Source organism: Coenobita brevimanus, chromosome 48 (genome assembly GCF_032717465.1).
Source record: "Coenobita brevimanus isolate Jiangsu-jjx chromosome 48, ASM3271746v2, whole genome shotgun sequence".
NCBI classification, from domain to species: domain Eukaryota; kingdom Metazoa; phylum Arthropoda; class Malacostraca; order Decapoda; family Coenobitidae; genus Coenobita; species Coenobita brevimanus.
The window spans coordinates 24,172,383-24,193,906 of NC_137001.1; the positions used below are offsets into that span (position 1 = coordinate 24,172,383).

At 40.4% G+C, this 21,524-nt stretch overlaps 1 protein-coding gene across 1 annotated transcript; it reads right to left on the bottom strand.

Annotated features, from left to right (window-relative positions):
- Nucleotides 1-7,654: 7,654 nt before the first annotated feature.
- Nucleotides 7,655-17,352, bottom strand: LOC145399211 (uncharacterized). The gene is made up of 4 exons (XM_080271901.1): nucleotides 16,862-17,352; nucleotides 15,480-15,555; nucleotides 9,415-9,460; nucleotides 7,655-8,805 (listed from the first exon to the last, which is right to left on the bottom strand). Exons 1-4 carry the CDS (start codon nucleotides 17,192-17,194, stop codon nucleotides 8,442-8,444), a joined length of 819 nt encoding a protein of 272 aa, XP_080128027.1. The 5' UTR covers nucleotides 17,195-17,352; the 3' UTR covers nucleotides 7,655-8,441.
- Between the last annotated feature and the right edge of the window lie 4,172 nt (nucleotides 17,353-21,524).

Below are 21,524 nucleotides of genomic sequence, written 5' to 3' on the forward strand. Positions count from 1 at the left end.
CCTCTATAAATGAATTGAAAAACAAAACATTCAGCAATGACTTGTATATATATTTGTCCTTAGGTATTAACAAAAATCATCTTACGAGCTTTTTCAGTTATGAACCAACTCTCGGAACCAATTAAAATTGTAAGCAAGGAAGAAGGTGTACATTATTAAGTGAGGGATGCCTGCAGCAGGTCAAGTAGAAAGAATGAGACAGGAGAAGATGAAACAAATGCGGTAGGTTAAGCTGTATATTCCTGTATTTTGCTTTGGTATACTGTACACTACTGTAATATTTCGATGAGTTGTAAAACATGATTTTGTGTATTAGACTCGGTAAGATGTTTTCCATGGTTAATAAAGTTGTACAGTTGCTTGGATTTGTAGTGTTCCTTTTTCAGCAGAAATGGACGAGACAGGTTGCATTCAGACCGTGGTTATTTCCAAAAATAAATACTGGGTATAACTTTTTTGGGCATGTGGAGAGGATGGAGAGCGAGAGACTAATGAGGAGAGTGCATGTGAATGAGGTGGAGAGGGAAAAGGAGGCCAAGGATGAGATAGAGGAATTGAGTGCAGAGGTACGTGAGAGAGCAGGATATGAGATGGAAGCAGGGCAACAAAATGACAAGGGATAGGGTAACATGGAGGTGATTTGTATGTGGCCACCCTTTGTGGGATTAAGGTACAGTACCCTTGCGTCCAACACGCGTTTGTCCAGCACGATTCGCGTCCAGCACGGAGAGCAAAAAATTAGTATGATTTAATACGATTTACGTACTGTAAAACGGGTGCGTAAACACTGATGAAGCTCCGAGAAGTGGGCGAAATCTGCAGAGTTCGCCTGTAGCACGATCACTTCCGGTCCAACACGGTCATACTGGACAAATAGCCTCCCCCGCCCGCTATCATGACGAGATCGTGATGTTGCCCAACGAAAAACGCTTCAGTTCTCACGTGATGTTTTGTTTAAATTTCTCCCGCCACAGCGCCACTCAGTCGCATAATTTGCATTGGACGGTGCTTTTTTTCTCGCTGCATTTTCTGTCCTTGCTACTGCATTTTACCCTGCTCACGATGCCTAGGAAGCCTTCTAAGAACCCCAAGAAGCGGCGGCACCTCCCTCAGGCCACCTAGCTAGAATTCCTCGAGAGGCAGAAGAAAGGGGAGAGGAATTTCAAAGGATTTATGAGGGAGGTTGAGGAGGAGCAGCAGCCATTACCCGCTAGTGACGCCAGCAGCCATCCTCCAGGGACCCAGTAGGACTACCTACAGTCTCGGATATCACCTTCCATTCCCAGCAAGCCCACCAACACTATCCTAAAAGGTTGGTTATCATTCATGGTACAGTACCACTTATTATAATTACAGTAGTACCAGTATATGTATAGGTATATGGTAGGTATTTAGGGTGTTTCCTAGGGTTGCTGACATAATTCATTTTTCCCCATTAGCTCTGTTGTTTGTCCAACTCGTTTTTGGTCCAACACGGGACCCATGCATGACAATATTACCGTGTTGGACGCGACGGTACTGTATATGGCAATAGATAGATAGTTAAGACTTGATATTGTTGTGGCCCTAGGTTCATCTGGACATGAACCTGGTGGACTGAGGCTAATGTTATCCTCTTCCTGCAGTCCACCATCCTCCTTTCAGGGGATACAGAGGGAGCTGAGGGATGTTTGTGTAGCCAGGCAGAGGAGCTTTGTCCCAGCTTCCTGGGACATGTGCAGCAATAGTCATGGTTAATGAGGTATCTCTATCAATTTAATTCAAAATGTAGCAGTGTGTTGTGTCTGGATTATGTTTCTTTATGATGTCAGTTCTTGTGTCCTCATCACCCTTGGGGCACCTACTACTGTACCTTGCTCCAAGTAACAACAAGTGAGGTAGCTGAAGGCTCTCATGTTTACTACTGAGCATAAAATAGTTTGTAAGTAGTAGAACCAGCATTATTAGAAGTACAGTAGTTTTTGTAGTAGTAGTTCCAACCCCAGTCTAACCTGAACATGAACCCAGTGGACTGCAGGCCACAGTTGTCCTTCTGTAGTCTACCATCCCCCTTTTGTGGGCTAGTGAAGGGGTAAAGAGACGTTTGTATACATGGGCAGCTCTGCCACTGGTCATGTCAGTGCCACCACATGAAGGCATCCCTCTCCAGCACGAGTCTGTAAGTAACAAGAATAAAATGGAGAAGTACATCATTGAACTGAAGGGATTATCAGTGTTATTTATTGCCAACTAAAATCTAAAGTTGCCTCACACCAGTACCTTGATATTGTGCTACATGGTCTTGATAATTATAAGACAAGCAGCATATGTCATCTGTTTAGTATGTAATAAGACATTTTAAACTACTGTAGATGTATGTTCTCAGTGTTCATCTTCCTATATTTTGCTGTATAGCCTCTCCTGCTTTTGGATATTTTATAACACCTTTGTGAGCAACTTCTTTGTTTATGGCTTACTAACATGCAATGTTTTTCTAACATGATGAATATCCATAATCTCTCTCTGCTAAGCTGATGACCAAAGTGTAGTCAGATTGGTGGAATGACCTGATTAGTAACCAAGGAGGCATCATTCCCTCATAACTGAGGCTCATAGAATTTCATGTTACCATAACCTTTGATGTTGGGTATGCAACATGTATCATTGTATTGTTAACCAAACATCTGACTAGACATCAACTATGCCTTCCTTCCTTTCACTGTTCATGCCTACATTTTTTTTTTTTTTTTCATCCGGTGATGCAAGTTAACCTGCTAACTGCAAGGATGTATATACTTGTTTTGTCTTCTTGCCTCCAGACATATTAACAGTATCTTAAGGAAAGGCCTATTGTAGTGACAAGGTTTACATGGAGGAAACTGCTGCACCTGTACTCAGTGTACAGCCTTCATGACGAGTGGCAGTGTAAGCAGTTTACAGCCATCTATGCAGGTACAGTGCACAGTACGTGTTTCTTACCCATTTTACCCCAACCTGGCCTGAAATTGCCCTCTCCCCATTGTGATTTCTGAGTTGTAATAACATTATAAAAATACTGTACTAGTCATGAAGAAATGTTATGATAAGGATGTGAACTAAGTTGCAAATGGGCAAAATTATGGGTCGTTAGTGAAAAATGGGTATAGTTTTCATTTTTAGTATTAGAATATATTATACTAATTTATTTTCAAATGTATGCTTACTAATTTTTATTCAATCGTGTTTGAATTCCTAGCAAGGGGGGGGGGGGACTCCTCAGATTTTATGAACTTTTGGATCAAACCTGGCTTCCTTCCAGTTAGGCCTCTAGTTATCTATAGCAAGGGTTTACTGCATAGCAAAAGTGAAATATAAAATACTTCATTGAACTCTTTAATATATTAATTTAGGGTGCTTCTCATGGTGGAGAGGGATGCCTGCACATAGTAGCACTGATATGAATGGGTAACTCTGCTTCTTGGTTATATGAATGTCCCTCAGTTCACTCTATGTCCCCTAAATGGAGGATGGTGGACTGCAGAAGGTTAATTTCAGTCTGTAGCCCACCAGGTTCACATTCACATAAGCCAGGGGTTGCTGCAACTGTACTGGGACGCCTCTATATGGACAAAGCGGAGGTGAAAAATTATTAAAAAACACAGATGCACAATATTATACTATTGCTATAAAAAGATTTCTGAAAAATTTAGAATGAATGAAAAAGGTAGGGCTGCCTTTGTGTCTGCAATTTACTTCAATTTTCCATATCCCTTCATGTGACTTTATTAACCTTTAGGAATAAACTTACCATACTCAAGATTCAGTACTGAGCCTATGTTTTAAGGCATTACTTACCCTCCTCTCTTCCTGTTTCTCCCATCTTTCCTGTCACTTCTTATTGCTTTTCTTTCCTTTACAGGTGGCTTTACATTGAGTGACAAGCCAAATGGTTTCCTGTAAGCCAAGAAACCATTTACAACGCTGGGTGGTAACCATATAACCAAACCATATGTGCTCCCTACGTGTCAACAAGTGGGTTGGTGGAGGGTTAGTGCCCCTCCACGTAAATCAAATAACTCAGAGTCAAATGGCCACCCCTTACAGGATTATGGCGTCTGGGAATAGATGGATAGATAGATAGACTTTCCATAACTTAGTGCAAGGTTTTATTGGTTTTTATATATTGTACTGATGGGTGACATATTCGTTTCCACTGGAGACCACTTTTAGCACTGAGATGGAAGAGTTAACAGTAATGGTCACCACCAATCCCATTTTGCCACCTTTGGAGCATAGGGCCCAAGACTAGGCTATTATAGTCCTGGTCATTTAATAATAGGAGACTGACCTATGCCCCTGGTAGCATTGATATGATCACCTCCAAGACCTAAACTGTAAGGTGCAGACCAGTGGTTTGTCCAGAGGGGTCTACCACCATGCGTCTATATGAAAGAGAACACAGAATTAGAATATTCCTATTTTCAACTCATTACAGTATGTATCACAGTACTGTCTTGGAGAATGAAAGAAAATCCATATTTGTGGGTACATTTTAGTAACTTTCAATTTACATCCTAAGACTATTGTACTTTGTGATATTTTCCTCATGAAATTAAAAATAACCTGCTGACAGCTGTGTTTGCCAAATTTCAGGGCATTCTCTTGCATAGCTCAGTCAGTAGCAATTATTATAGACTGCACCACTGGGTGAGAGTTGTAAAAATTATATATTTCATTTTTCAGTGAACCAAGTTTATTTATTACAGTATGAGAGAAAACAGGATCTATAATGAAGTTACTCCTGTTTTCATCTCATTATGTACACCATATTATACAGCCATACCCCAGTATGAGATGAGGTTAAGTCAAAAGTGAAAATGGATTGCATGCCCAGAAACCGCAGAGGTCGATTTAACTTGGGTTCATTGGCGTGAGAGAGGGAGCCAAGGACCATGTAACCTAAGATTTAAGAACACATTTCTGTTAGCCAGCCACCCATCTGAAGTAGCTATGTCCTAGGATGGTCCAAGTCATCACCAAGGGCCCCCCCCACAAGGCTAGGGGACAGCTGAGGGCCTGGATGATCACTTGAGGTTTTCAGGAGTAGGTTTGGAGTGAAGGGGTGAGGGTGAGGCACGGCATAGCAAGTTGGTGTAGGAGTGCAGCTGTGAGGTGCTTAGCAATGTCCAATTTCACATCAAGGAAGGAAGGAATACTGAAGTAGCACCAAACCATAATATGGCCATATGGCAAAGGCAGAAGGGAGTGGGGGAAATAATTATATTAAATGTATCATGTGAACAGTGGTAAAAAAAAAAAAAGTGATAATATTGGAAACACAAACAGTGACAGAGTCACCTTGGAAATCATTAAGCTTTGGGGGCCAATGTAGTAAGGAGAGGAAGAGGAAAGCTGAGAGATTGTGATGGAGTGTAGAGAAGGAATCAAGTAAAAGATGATGAACAGTCATAGGGCAGTTACAGTGTGGACAAAGGGGCCGAGGGTCATGGATCATTAAATGACCATGAGTTAAGGCGCATTTGACCCAAGTGAAGACAAGCAAGATCTGTTTCCTATCAATGATTGGAATAGGCTGATGTGTGCCAAGGAAGATCTGATGGTTTAACACTGAAGTTTGTTCTGAACCTGCAGGTTCCACAAGGATTGCCAACGCTCAGGGAAGAGACAGGTTAGAAAGGAAAACAATCAAGAGCAGGACTGGGGCAGGGAGAGCAGCAAAACATGCTAGTGAGCTAGCTTGTTCATTACCATCAATCCCCAATATGGCAAGGAAACCAGCAGAAGTGAAATGACTTTTTCCGAACAGAAAGACGGAACAGCCACTCCTGAATGTGGGTGATCAGATGATGATAAGGCGAGGTGTGTAAGGAAGTGCAGACTGACAGAATCGGAGAAAATAACAAAGGAGGAGGAACAGAACCTAGAAAGAGACGAGCAAAAAGAATAACATAGAGTTCTACAGTGAGAATACTTGCAATGAAAGGAAGAGTATTTTGGAAGGAGTCAGGGAACACTAAAGCCAACCTGAAATTTGGTCTGGCCAACAGCCCACCAGCACATCCTAATACTTCATGTTGCAATATGGGAAGGATCGCTGATGAGAGTTTTGATAGATATGGAAAATTTCACAATTTCATTCCAAAGACAGAACAGATTGGATAGATGAAAAGGATGGAAGAAGCAACAGCAGAAGAAAAGGCCCTTCAAAATTATTTGAAGCAGCAAGGGGGGCCTAAAGAGAGGGGAGAGGGCAGAACAGAGTGGGGTTGGAACCAAACCTCCACAAATTACCATGCAGTCTATTAAGGCACCCTGCAACAGTTCCTCTGCACATCCAGTCCCAGTCGACATCTCTGAAGCCTCCCCCACGATGACAGGCAAGGAAACGGGGGTTCACATCAAGGAAAAGCCTACGCCTTTATTCTTTTAGGCTTGCACTGGGTACCCTCAGTAGCATCAGGCTTTCCATTAGAGGTAGCACCCATACCAGACATGACTCCAAAGTCACAAGTTTCAATACTTCACACACAAAAAATTACCACTCCACTTAATATTGCACACTGTACTATTTACTGTGCACTTTCACTGTCATCTGGTGATAGCAGTGGTGTTTCTATGGCCTTGAACGTGTGAGACATCTACGTACCAAAGACAATGTAGGGGAGACAGTCACAGCTGTGGGACACTGGAGTGAGTGGACAAACAAGACAGGGTTTTCAAAGAAGGGCGCGAAGTAGGCTATGTGTGCAGACCTCAGACTGGGGTTATGCGCATGTAAACACTGGTCGGCCATCTTGGCTCAAATGACTGTCAGCTTGTGCAGGCAGCACTGTGTACACACGGGATTGTATTGTATAGTGAATTCCATGATCATTAACCTGAAACTAGGTATATATATATAAATACACATGTAGACCATCATCCATTCACTTGATGTAGTGCTGCCTACTTCTTCCTTAGCCTTTATCATTCTTTTTCTGTGACTGCCTCCTCTCTTCCTATTTCTCCCATCTTTCCTGTCACTTCTTATTGCTCTTCTTTCCTTTACAGGTGGCTTTACATTGACTGACAAGCCAAATGGTTTCCTGTAAGCCAAGAAACCATTTACAACGCTGGGTGGTAACCATATAACCAACCCATACGTGCTGCCTACGTGTCAACAAGTGGGTTGGTGGAGGGTTAGTGTCCCTCCCCGTAAAACCAATAACTCAAAGTCAAGAGGCCACCCCTTATGAGATTATGGCATCAGGCAATAGATAGACAGATAGATAGATTTAGAGCTATTGACTGATCCATACTGGGGCGTGACTGTACCCAAGATGAATAAAACAAATTTTACATCTTTTGGCTACACTTGTGATTTTTCAATTTCCATCTGAATAGTTTTTCACTGTCATGATATGAAAAAAGTGCTTGTAACAGCATAAACTTTAATAATTATATTTTAGACTTACCACCATAGCCAGATACTGTTGCAATACTAGTTACAAAGTTGATGGCCTGAATGCCAGGGTACAGCTTCTAATGCCACATTTCAGTGTCCATCCACCTTGTGTGGTTTGGGCAACACTTAGTGAAGTTAACTGTGGTAATCTGGATAGTGCAGTAGTTAACTGTGGTAATCTGGATAGTGCAGAAGTTAACTGTGGTAATCTGGATGGTGCAGTTGTTAACTGTGGTAATCTGGATAGTGCAGTGGCCTTGTACCCAATGACTGTGAGTTAACAGCCTGCCACTTACAGAGATCAGCATTCATGTATGTGCCTCATGGCGTCTGTCCCACCTTTAATGTAGCAAAATGAGTGCGATTCTCAGTATAAAAATTATGCAAATTTTGAGACCTGACTGTATTGTATCCTAAAACTATGGCTGACAGTGCATTAATAATTGTGTACTGTAATTAATTATTTAACTATAAAAACTAAAACTAATGGTTATAACATATGGCATGTAAAAATACAAGCACAATTACAATTTTCACACTAGTATCTCCATAAGGATATACCCGATTATCTTACATTTCATACAATTAGTTACTGATGGTGCTGGAAAGGAACGCCTTCACACAGCAGCACTGATATAACCAGAGCTACTCAGTTATACAATGTCCCTAAAATCCTTCCCTATCCTTTGGAAGCAGGATGGTAGACTGCAGGATAAGGGCAACTTCACCCTGCAGTCCAATGGGTTCATATTCAGCAAAGCCTGAAGCCAAACAAGAGCTGTTGACTCATTCGAAAGGTTTATAGTAACAAAAATATATATTTATGACACAAAGTTTTGTATGATATTAAAACCTGATCGTGTTAAGTTTATCTTACGAAGTGGTATAATTTCCATTAGGCTAATCCCACTGCCACGATAAAGTAGATAAAGTTACTATTTACTTTTACTGTACTGTACACTATACTTATCAAAGTTCTTGCCAGCGACACAAGACACAAAAACAACTGTGCATCTTTTCATTTCGTTTGCTTAGTTTTTAGCAAGTACGTGTAATATCGTTTTTGAACGTTGCACATGTCTCTCTGGGCAATGTAGGCCTTTTTCTGTGCTTCCCATGCCTCTTTCATTGCTTTCAGTGTTTCGTCTATTAGTTTCTGCCGTGACTGGGGCTGATTTGAGTCTTCCCACATCTTTGAAAAGGCTTGAGGGTTGACACACTCTTGTGAAGGAGGGGTGGGGTTAAGATGAGTGGCCAGGGCGTCCAAATCTGGCACAATTACCATCTGCTGTACCCCCTCTGCTCTGGGTGGTTGCTCTCTTGTTGGTGAGCTCTTGGACGTGACAGCAGTAGCAGCAGCAACAACAGCGTTTTCCACTTCCCTAGAAAAGCATATGTATTTTTTTTTAGAACTGCTCCCCACTTCCTGAGAAAGATAAATGGGTAAACCTTCACTTTTACAATAGCAGCAGCAACAGCATCACGCTTTAGTTCCCTACAGAAATATATATTGCTAAGTACTGTATATATTTCTTTATTCTTCTCAAGTTCCCTAGAACCTTAGAAAAATATATTAAGTACAGCACAGTTACATACAGCCTGTTATGTTTTTAGTGTCAAACATTTAGAATGCAACGTACAACTGAAAGATCCTGGAGAAAGTGAATTCACAGGACAGAATGCGAATTCCTAAGTAAAGTAAAACTCATCCAATGTGGTATATATATGACTTTGAAAACTGTGAATAACGAGCTAAAAGAATACAAAAGTAAATTCTGACGATATCTGTGTATTATACATAAAAACTACTGTATAGAAACAATAATAATAATAATAATAATAATAATAATAAAATAAACTTCTAATGAGAACATATACCAATCCATGTGAAACTGAAAAGTATACATAAAACAATGCATATGAACTTAAAAATGTAAACCTGTACTGATGTCTTAAATGTATTTGAAAACTTTAAATCCGCAAACACTCACCTTTCCATTCTTTCGGTGTACTCCACAAGGTCATGCGCCCCAATACCTGAGGGTGAGATCCCTTTAACGGCAACGTCATCACTTGTTGCAAACACCCTTTTCCCTGCTGGATAATAACCTACCAATAGTACTCAGAAAAACACAGACCTGGGTTAACCCCTTCACTACCTTGACCTGGATTTTTATGGCTCCTTGCTATCTCTAAGCGACTCTTCTCACTTTACAAGTACATTGGCTCCATTCCCACATGACACACCCCACACTGCTAATATTATCTCAGCAGTTAACAAGCAAATACTTCAAGTTCTTTTCTCTTCTTAGCCTCTCTCTCTCTGGTTCAGCAGTGTATCACAAATCTTGTAAGTCTCTCATGGTTATGGGTTTGCACATTAAGCTGAGACAACATCAGTGCTGGGTGTGTCAGGAGAGTGGAGTCGACTGCCCCTCTCTTAGTAGTTTTTGTTGTTGTAACCCCCTGTTTATCTTCTCCCTCCTGTAGTCCAACATCCTCCCTTCAAAGGACAGAGAAAGAGCAGAAGGACATGTTTATGGCAGGGAAACGGAGCCACCGGGTTATAAAGGTGCCACTGCATGTAGGCCTCTCTCTCCACATCTCCTTGCAATGTGTTGGAGAGAGACCTTCATGTGGTGGCACTGACAGAAGCAGGTGGTTCAACTGCCTGCTCATACAATACAAACATCCCTCAACTCTCGCTATCCCATGAAATAAGGGTAGTGCACTGCTGAAGAAGGGTGGCTCTTAGCCTGCAGTCCACGGGGTTCACATTCAGATGATCAAGGGACTGCAACCACTACTAATATTACCACCACATTTCATAGTGATGGGCTTAATGAAATGTATATTCAACCCTCCAGTCTGATGTGTCTCAACCTGAATAAAGTCAAGTGGAGATGGCAAGAATAAAAAAAATGCATCATTGTAGTGAAGGGGTTATAGAAACATAATGGCAGCCCTGTCAAAATATCCATCCATACACCTTCCATATTTCACATGAGTTACATCTGAAATCAATGATGTAGAATCACCAACAAAAGTCCAGTCTCTTTTCCTCCTCCTCTCTCTATGGACTTGAATAAATTTACCTCATGAATCCACCGCAACCAACACTGATGATTATACTTTGGCTATAGATCATTGTCATCAGTGTTACTTCATTGGATTCATCACAATAATCTTCCAAAATCCACTAAGAGAGAAAGGTTACAGATGCAGCACAACTACTGCCAAAAGTATCTGTCCTGTAAACATCTATATCAACCATACCATATGTAAAAATAATATAGTACCGGGTAATAATAATAATAGTATAACAAATGTCTCACTCAAAAGTTTTCATTACTGTTTATTTTTCATGTTGATTATTTAAAAGCTCTTGATGCAACTGGGTTCTTTCCCCTTTATATGACAGTACTCTAATAAACGGGGAGATCATGGGTGGGTCTTTGTGGTGCACAGTGATGAAGTGTATTTGCTCCAATGCCCTTGTACAATTTCTAGATGCCTGATGGCCTAGTAAGTTCAGGTGCTCCAACCAGATCTGGCCCATAGGGGTCTGCATTTCAGGGATGGCTGGGGTTTACTGCTCATACACTGCTGCTATAAGGGTTTAGGTTTGAGGTATATGAGGTTTACTGTTCATTTAGTGTTGCTATAATGGGTAAGCCACTAGTCACCTAACCTTACACGTATGACCTAAGTACGCCTTTGAGTCCCTATGCTCCTGATGGGTCAATATGGCAGTGGGTGAAAAACTGCCACACAGTGATGAGCATTGTAACTAAGCATCTCATGGCCTTCATCTACATACCAGATGATGTAGTGGTTATATATGTGCTCCGGCACCATTTTTTTTGGCATTTTTCTGTACGGTAGCCTCACTTCATTATTTTCACTTTACATCTTATCCACTTTACTTGGTACAATACTGAACTGTACCTTCACAAACAGAACCCTTACATAAGCTGGAGACCCCTTGTACTTACCCTTTTTTAAAAACTGCATGAGACCGATATAATATTTCTGCCATTTCTATTTTGCTTCATGTGTGTGCTGATCTGACCCAGAAATATTATAGCTTTATGCTCTTATTTACGTAGAAAATTAAGAGAAAATGGTGGTAATGATAATAAAACAATTTAAACATAAATATGCATATATAATGCAGCTCTCTTACCACTCACCACCTGCAGGCAGCACCATTCATACATCTGATACAGTTTTGTGTTAGTATATATAATCTACATTACATATAAATAAAAAATAGCCGTAATATTTAGGAAGGTAAAGTTACAGGAAGAGTCTAATATTGTGAGTAATATTACTGCCCAGGACTGGCTGCATTGAACCACAAATCTACTCCCACCGCCAAAACAAATGCTTTGCCCCAAACTACTCAGATACAGTACACCACTCCAAGCATGCTCTTCATCATCAACTCTCAAGATACCATAAAAACCACTTATCTGTTACTGCAAAACCTCTTAAATATAACGTTGTGATCCAGAAATGTTGCCATCATATTTTTATGTCCTGGTATACTGTAAAATTATGAGAAAAATGAAAGTATTAAACCAATTTTTCCACAAAAATTGTGTGTGTAACTTCAATCAAAAGCCAGGAGACTAATGATGGTGTGAATTGTTACATGTACAATTTATCTATTGGTGGAAAAAAAAAAAAAAACTTTGGGGTTTGTGTGGGGAAATTGGAGTCAAATTCAGAGTTTGGCCATGCCAAACTTCTGGTATATAATGTAATGGACAAGATATACTTTATTTAACAGAGGCACACTTGTAGTTATTTTACAGTGGCCAACTCCTCAAACCAAACAGAATATTCCAAAGCCATATAACCTTTCATTTACACAAAGCTCAAGAAAGACCACTGGAATCTGGAGGTGGCTAAGCCCCCCCCCCCCAGGCTGATTATGTACATCCAGTGAGTGTGTGTGTGTGTGTGGTGGGGGGGGATTGCAACAGGGACTATATATTCAGAGACAGGTATGCAACATCACTCCTAAACAACCTCACAGACCCTCTGAGGGCTCAACACTTCTTCTCTAAGATCATTCAAAACCTATGTGTGACAAATACAATGGCACTTTCCCTTCCCCACTTCCCATCTAACCATTTTCTCCTCAGAGCTAAAATACACAAAGAAGAACCCAAGTCACAATCTTTCAGTGTCATACCAGGCAATCAGCAATCCAAACTTCCACAAGACAACCTATAGAGAGATTCAGTATTGTCTTTACCGAGGAGCTTCACTTCCCACTACTGATATTTAAGATGGCCTATGGATCATTCCCATCCACAACTAATTCTAAAAATATATATACTGTACTTCACAGTTAATGACCATAATATTAACTCATGTTTTGAAATTTTAACACTGCTCAGAGGGTCTTCACAAAGCTGACTAGAATAATCCAGATGGAACATGAATAACCAGAGAGTACATACTGTACCTCCACCAAGGCAATGCCATTCACCCTTAATGTTTTTCATGAACCTGGCCTTCAACTTTTCCCATCCATAAATTATCAACCGTTCTTTTGATGATCATCAATCTTTGTTCCTCACCTGGTGCAAATCTATCCAACAGCTTTGCAATGGTGATACTGAACAAGAGAGAGAACGAGACACACACACACACACACACACACACACACACACACACACACACACACACACACACACACCAAGCCTAAAACATAACCTCTTTGACCGCCTCAACAGTGGATCAATATACAGCCAAGGTAACCTGTGACAAGGGACATCTAGCTAACAGGATCAAATAAGACCTGCAGCCAAGCCAGATAATTGCTGCCGTAGTCCCAGGCTCATCTGAATGTGAGCCTGGTGGACTGCAGGGTGAAGCTGCCCTCCTCTTGTAGTCCATCCTCATTTTGGGGAATAGGGAGGGAGTTGAGGATCATTCATATAAAGAGGCTGTGGACATGCCTGTTCATACTAGTGCCACTGCATGAAGGCCTCCTTCTCCAGCACCACCCCAATAATGCATTGACACAGTCCTATTTCTTTGTCCCCGTTGCCCAGAATACATCAAGTCTGTAATCTCATTGAAGACGATATTTTGGAACTTTTTTTGACTCATGACAAAACCCCTTCAGCCCCAGGACATCATTCTTTCTGTTACCAAACAAGTTTCTTCAATTTGGAAGAGCTCCCTAGCAGAGCAGGGGTTGACAAAACCTCTTCAATTTGATAATTCTCCAAAGCTGAATAAAAGTGCCTGGAGACTGCAATAAAGTGGACCCTTGACTTACACAGATTGCAAAACCTTGACTTATTAGATGTCACTAAGACTTTTCCCGTTTGCACAGCCAACACAAACATGGCCCATCCACAATGTATGCAGTGCTGTAACCAAGAATGTGGATTGATACTGGTGGAAATACCCAAAGTATTTCACAGTGGCCATTTGGTGATGTGATTTGTGATAGCAATTGCTGCTTTTAAGCCTTTTTACTGCCACTATCTTATGTTTTATATACCTGTTTTGCAGAGTATGTCCTGAGAAAGCATATTAGTTTGTTGGGGTCATACATGATTTTTACTAGGAAAGTGGCAATCAGGTTTGAGATTTAGTTAACATATCAGCTGATTGCGTTTGTTGCTTTAACTACTTTTTAACATCACTATATTGTTATACGCTTGTTTTATCTCTGTACAGCAGGGTACCAGTATGTCTTTTAAAAGCATATCATTCGGCAAGCTGGGGTAGTATGGTTTTTAGTCAGGTTAACACATTTGCTTTATTAATTTATGTTGAAGGTGCCTGATTTTGTGGCTTACATAGATACAGGATGCTTAGTTAACACACCAGCCATGTAAGTTGTGGGTCCACTGTAAAATGATGAAAAATGATGTCACTGAAGCAAAAAGGTTAAATGGAGTGGTGGTAACTCTACTGTTACAGATAGTCCTCATTATAAGTCACTTTATACCCTATTGGTCTTTATTTAGTCCACCGTAGATTTCAGGAAGGCTGTCTATTAAGGTTCCACTGCCATCTGTAATGTGGATCTGCCAGTCTTCCCAACGTACAGCACCAATTACTGTATAAGATAGGTAGAGAGTGTGGCCGTATTCTAAGTGGCGTTGGTGAATCCATAGCATTTCTTCCTTGGCAATTTATTCAGCACATTTGTAAACATTATCATTCTGTATGTTACTAATGCAAACTAGGTCAATACTAAAAAGATATACATATACAGCTGGCCCTTGTTTTACAATGAACTGGTAGCTGTGATGAACTGCTTAAACAAAGTAAAAAATTAGGACTTTTTGATATATGCTCTGATTTTCACTTATACTATGACTAAAAAATTGGACTTTTCTTTGGTATATGATAACATTTTCACTTATACAATCATTACGATCCCGTACAAGCTTCGCTGGTCAATGAATGACAGCCGTTTTCACTTGTATGATTCCCGGCATGCAAGCTACCATTCACATACATGTAGTAGTTGTTCCCTAGGGAGTGTGGCTGAACAGCCCCATCACATACTTGTTTCCAGATGTCCTTTGAACTTGGTCACTGCTGGATGCATCAGTGATGGAACGAATGTGTAGTGCTGGAGTTCAAAAAGCAAGTTTAGTGCAGTGAAATGAAACAACAACCAGCTTAGGGAAACTGCAAACTACTTTTTAGACTTATTTTTAGTGGTAAGCAACATGTAAAGTGAAACAGCAACCAGTTTAGGTAAGCTAGAACTTCACTTTTAGATTTTGTTAGCCGGGTGACCCTTGGCCAAAAACATATCCCCACTGTACCCATGTCATAACCGAGTCAATATACGATAAATTGTTATACCGGTACCGTACAATGGATGTTTTCAAATACATCCTCATCATAAAACAAGGGTGTGCTGTAACAGACCCAGACAGTTAAGGATTAATATGCAAAATAAATCACCAAGGAAGAGGTGCCACAAAGCCTTCCATACCACCTAAAACTTGGCTGGAAGTATCCCTGACTTAGAATGAGGACTGCCTGTACTTATTATACATCTTACCTGTTCCATTCAGTAATTTCTTCCGTGCTGATTGTGATTTACCTTTAGCAATGACGTTTCGCCACCTCTTCATGCACTGCAGAGAATTAAAAGGAATGTTAACCAAATTTTACTAAAAATAAGTTGTCTATCTATCTATCTATAGCCAGACGCCTTAATTCTGTAAGGGGTGGCCACAAACAAGTTGCCTCCATGTTGCCCTATCCCCTGCCATTTCAAGGCGGAAAGTTGTAATACAAGAAAAAATATATACTTTACTGTAATTCCTCACTTAGCACTAAAGATCTGGTTATATAACTACTGATTTATATGAATATTCTTTTAGGTGAAGGACATGGAGGCAATTTGTTTGTGGCCACCCCTTACAAGATTAAGGTGTCTGGCAATGTAGATAAATAGATAGATAGATTTTGGCGAGATTATCCTCTTATCGGATGTTACTCCAGGGTCAAACTTACCAACCCATACGTGTCCCCTCCGTGTCAACATGTGGGTTGGTGGAGGGTTAGTGCCCCTCCTTGTCAAATAGCTAACTCTAAGACAATCGGCCACCCCTGACGGGATTATGGCATCTGGCTATAGATAAAGTCAACTCGTCTTCCCTTTGATAGAAACCATTTGCAGTGAGGCCATATTTCTTATTCAAAAATCAATGTACTAACTAAAATTCACATAGAGGGATTTGTCTGAAGCTACATGAAGATAAAACACAATACCTTCAATTAAAAGTGCTGATTCATTAATTTTTGTGCTAATTTGGAAACTCACTGCACCTATTATAAAAGAATGTGGTTTTTCCTATTAAGTCTGTCTTATGTAATATCCATAAATATTACTGCAACTACTGTACATTTCATAAATACCAAAACTGAATTATTTTTTGAAAAGGTATTTGATGTTGCAGTCCAATGCCATTCTTTTTACAGCATTTCATGGGAAGAAGTAACAAACAAATTATTTTAATGGATTTTTTTCAACAGTATTCACTTTTGTCCTGGTTGTTAAGTGTTTTGGATTTGTATGACATAAGATAATTTCAAAATGAAGTAATTTTATTCATAAACTGAACTTAAAACCTTGCTCACAATATGGGCTCAAGAAAATTTATGAATTATATGCATAACTTAAGTTCAAGAAAATTTATGAAAATGGTATATAAACAAACAATCATGTGCACAACTCAAAATTTTCAAAATCTGATACCTAGTCAAGTGAATGAATAAAAAGCAAAAAATGAGAAATCCTGCAGAAATCTTAAGCCCAATAAAGGATTTTTGTGAATATGGTACTAGACACTTAAATATTCACTCCATTTATTATAATTAGAATATATGGAAGGAATGATAGAGCTATACAAATAAGGGTTAAAAAAAATATATTACCTGGTCAGCTGTACGGACACTGTAGGGGAAACTTGCATTAATTTTCTGAGATATAATATGCCACGCCTCCCTTTTGCTCTTGGATGTCACTCCGGGGCCAAACTTGCCTTTAATTATGTGTTTCCTCTCGTTGACCAGCCTCATGAGATATGCCGTCTCGTCCTCTGTCCAATTACTGTTTCTCTTGACGGTTCTCTGGGCTTGTTCACCGTCCATGGCTGCGCATTCATACATGGTCTCCGAGGCGCTGTTATAAATGGCTGCCCCTTGTGAAGCCGCGTTGTAAATGGTGGTGGCTGTTGTCCCCGAGGAGCTGTCACTGCCGTACTCCATGTTGCCTGGGAGTTTTGTGTGGGCCTTCTGAGGTGCTAGACTTGTCCGATGCGTTCAGCGGCTGTGGGAACAAAGAAGGAGGTGCCCCCGACTCCGTGCCGATCCTGAGAAAACTGTTTTAGACGCCCTGTGGTTCCCAGGGAGACAGTCATGGAGAATTTAAGCCAGTAGAACGATTTGCTACGGCTCGTGAAGGTCAAACACAGCCAAGGAGATTCAAAGTCCAATAATCAGGTTGTCTTGCCGCCAAAACTAAGGGAGGATAAGGATTAGGGAGCCTTCTAAACTCAGCAACTGCTACAAGGACATGAAAATAAAACTATCGGGTTCTCTTGGCGAACCCAATAAACCCATTCGTACGATATATACAGCCAAAGGTCCGAAAGAATGCGAAAATGACGCTGTTTTACGGTCCTATGGCGTGAAGGTTTGACCATAGCTTGGTGGTGCGGGATAATATGTACTCATATATAATACACAATTCACCAGTTTTGGCTCATGTTTAGTCTAAACTTGTGCCATGCCAGAATTCTTGTAATTAACTTGCTATAAAATAATTGCCAATTATTCTTTGGCTCTTCTGGGCCTGTTTGTAAATTCTGTCTCCCACCGCCGGCCCTATATTTATATAATATCTTAAACCCCTTAAGAATTCTCACCATTTAATAGCTAAAGGTTGTTTAAAGAAAACGGCTTTAAAATAATCCAAAAAACTTTTACGGCGGCAAGCCATTGATTAATAGAATAAACTGGATGGCTCAGTTTCAACAGAGTAACGTGAACTAGTGAAGTAGTTATATTCACCCGGCGGCCATCTTACCACTCAAACTGATGCGGTAAGTATTCTATAAGTTGATAATACTGTACAGTAATAGTTTTTGTTGAAGTATTCTGCATGCATTAGCTAGTGATTCCATAAGTTATTACAATGGTTTAAAGTATGCCACACATGGACAGAGAAAACAATTCCAATGATTGTTGTTGGGGCAAAATGTGACAGAAATCACACCTTCCTCAACAGACACGTTAGTTCTTTTAACCCCAGTGCTAGGGTGCGACACCTTCACATGGTGGCACTTGTGCATCCACTGCCTGGTTATGGGAAGGTCCCTTGGCTCCTTCCCTATCCCCTAAAAGGAGGTCGGTGGACTGCAGAGGGGCACTTAATCCTACAGTTTACTGAGATTTTGATGACAATATAGGAGGCAAAAGAAACAGAAAGGTGCCCATTTATATTATATTAAATAACCCAACTTTCACATTAATATTTACAAAAATAAAGCATTTATATAGGACATTACATTCACAAACCAGCCTCATTCTACATACTGTATCAGGGGCGCACCCAGGAATTTTCTAAGAGGCGGGGGCCCATAGTGAGGTGCGGTCAGGTAATCCTTATCCGGGAGGTCACATGCAGGTTTAGTCAGACAGCTGCTGGCTAATGTGTCACTCTTTGTTTGTACTTGCTAATTTTTCATATTTTGCTGATATCGAAATAAATATTTATAAATATTTAAAGGACCCAGAGAGCTAAGAGGGGGGCCAAGGCCCAGTGGCCTCTGTACTGTATTACATTATTTGTGGTAGTGGTATAGTAGCATCCCCAGGCTTATCTGAATGTAACCCCAGTGGACTGCATGCTCAAGTTACTCTGCTGCAGTTCACCATCCTCCTTTTGGGGGATTGGGAGGGACTGGCACTAGGACAACCCAACGGCCGGCCTCAACCAAGAGTAAAAGGTTTTATGTCAAGTGTAGGTGCTGGAGAGGGACACCTTCATGTGGTGGCACCAATATAACCAGATGGCTGAACTGCCTGGTCATATGAATGTCCCTCAACTACTCCCCCATCCCCCCAAAAGAGATGGACAACTGCAGGAGAACATCTTATCCCTGTGGTCACTGGGTTCACATTTCAGATGAACCTGGAGGCACAATAAAAAAGTTTCAGGTGTTGTCCTGAGTTGTGCATAAAATCACGCATTGTACTATCACTCAAAAATATCCTTACTCATGTGAACACTAGACTCCACAAAGCGCTGAGCGATTCGAACAGTGTAGGTTGTGTCAAAATGAACCATGTCACTTTAGTAAGGATAAGTTTTTGAGCAACAGTGCATCAGCTTACTGTGATCACACCAACTCAAAAAGCTATCATCATCATCATCATCGTGACCTTTTCGCTACATGGTGTGAGACAATAATATTACAGGGAGACAATGCAGTGGTATATACCCATAATTTCTCTTCACACTGGTATCCATGCTTTCACAAGTGTGTCAAACAGCAACATTTTCTGTCATATCTGTAGTATGTTTCCTCTATGTATGTGAAAATATACCGTATGCTGTCATATGAACATGTAGACAAGTAATTAGTGTGAAAATATTATACAGCCAAATAATGTGCAGTTTAAATATATTACTGAGCACAGTATTATCACCATCACCCTGAACTTTTTCCCACCTGAAGGTGATGTGAGGTAGGGCCCAAAGGGACAGTGAAAAATTGAGATGATAAATCACCTTTTAAAATGGGAGAAAATTCAGTGACTTGGAGAACAGTATGCAGTCCATTACTGTGGTGCAACTATATTCTGTATTAATTAAAGCATTATACAGCCCAGTAATGTATAGTGTAGCTACATATATTAATTAGATTATACAATCCCCTCTCCCTTTTTTTTGTGTGTGTGTGTGTGTGCATGTGTGTGTGTGTGTGTGTGTGTGACTAATCACTGGCTTACCACTCCAATCCCTGAGGCTCAGCAGTCCTCCTATATACCATACATCTCTGACTTGTCACTCTGGCACTAACATCCATTGTCCATATTAACTACATGCTAGGTCTGTCTCACACAGGATTGGTGTGTTGGTATTAGTGGAGGTGTTTTTATGACATGGTGGTCGGTCTTTGGTAGATCAGTGAACTCTACATTCCTGAAATTCAAATCCCTTAAACTGTTCCCTGCCTCATCTGGGATTGCAACCTGTGTCCATTGGGCGACAGACCACCTCTCTACCAATTTGCATTACAGTATAGTATAGTTCTTTCACCTTAATTTGGCCTGGATTTTCAACCTTTTGTTTCACTCTCATTTTAAATGTCAGGACCAACTGCCTAGCCCCGGGCTTCTACGCTCCTCATGGGGCAACGTAGGATTGGATGATGGATGGATGGATGCACCTTGTTTCACACAGTTCATTAGCAGAAGATGTTACTGTGACTCTACATCCTTTTCCCAGCACTTCCTCACGACAGCCTCATATTCTGGCATCAATACATTATTGGTACTGAGCACTCACAGTGGAGTGGTGAGAGTTTTAGGCAGAGTTAGGGTAAAATGGGTACAATTAGAACATTATACAGCTCAATAAAGTGTAGTGTACGTAGCGAGTGGTCAATTTATCATGCACCCCAATTCTTGTGTGTTTTGGGGACTGCAAAGTCAGCATTACCAGTGTCTTCCATGTATCTTATACTTCCCAGCACCTTTTCCATGCTTTATTGAGTCTGCTTTTATCCATCTAGTAATTGCATAGCTGATAAGAAGTTTCACAAAATAGCCAAAATATCTGCACTCCTTATATCAGCAACCTGAGTTCTCCTTCCAAACAGAGGAACTACAAGGCTTAATATATGGACCAGTACTGCCTCGTATATTATTCTCTGTTTGCTCTAACTTGGCCCAAATTTTTTCTCCTTTTGTCACTTATTTCACGTAGCTCAGTGGGCAGAGAATGACAATGGTATGGCTCTACATTATTTCCATACCACTTCTTCATGATTAGCATCATATTTTAGTGTTAAGATATTGCTACAACGTCATTCAAGAACGAGAGACGGTAATTTTAGGCCAAGCTGGAGTAAAAAGTATGGTAAAAAAATTTCTTAAAAATATGCTAAAATGGCTTGTCATGCATCTTCAGTAGTGCTTATATCCAGAGCTTGAACACATCCAAAAGCCCTTATCACCTTCATGAATTTTATAATATTATGCAGTCGTCACTATATCCGTTTCTGACAGTCTTTTTTACTATCTGATTCCCAGTAAATTAAAGAAGAATTGAATATTAAAGGTATAACTGCACGCTATGAATCTGATTTGTCAGTTTCCCTTAATTTACACCCAAAATTGTATGTAAAAAGCTCAGATTTAAAACTCGTTATTTACTGTATATTGAGGACTGCTTATACCAGCCTGATTAAGGTCTCCTTTGCTTTATTTTTGTGTATATGCGATGACTCAGGCAAAGACCACTCCAGCCCCAGCCATAGCCACACCAACAGGACCTGGCCCATACGTACAGTACTGCTTATGTAAACTG

Bases quoted from the DNA above. Each gene is read 5' to 3' on its own strand.
- LOC145399211 (XM_080271901.1), bottom strand. From the start codon at position 17,194: ATGGAGTACGGCAGTGACAGCTCCTCGGGGACAACAGCCACCACCATT. The intron at 15,556-16,861 runs GTAATATATTTT...AATTCTCTGCAG, and splicing joins GTGTCCGTACAGCTGACCAG to TGCATGAAGAGGTGGCGAAA. The intron at 9,461-15,479 runs GTAAGATGTATA...TCTCACCCTCAG, and splicing joins GAAATTACTGAATGGAACAG to GTATTGGGGCGCATGACCTT.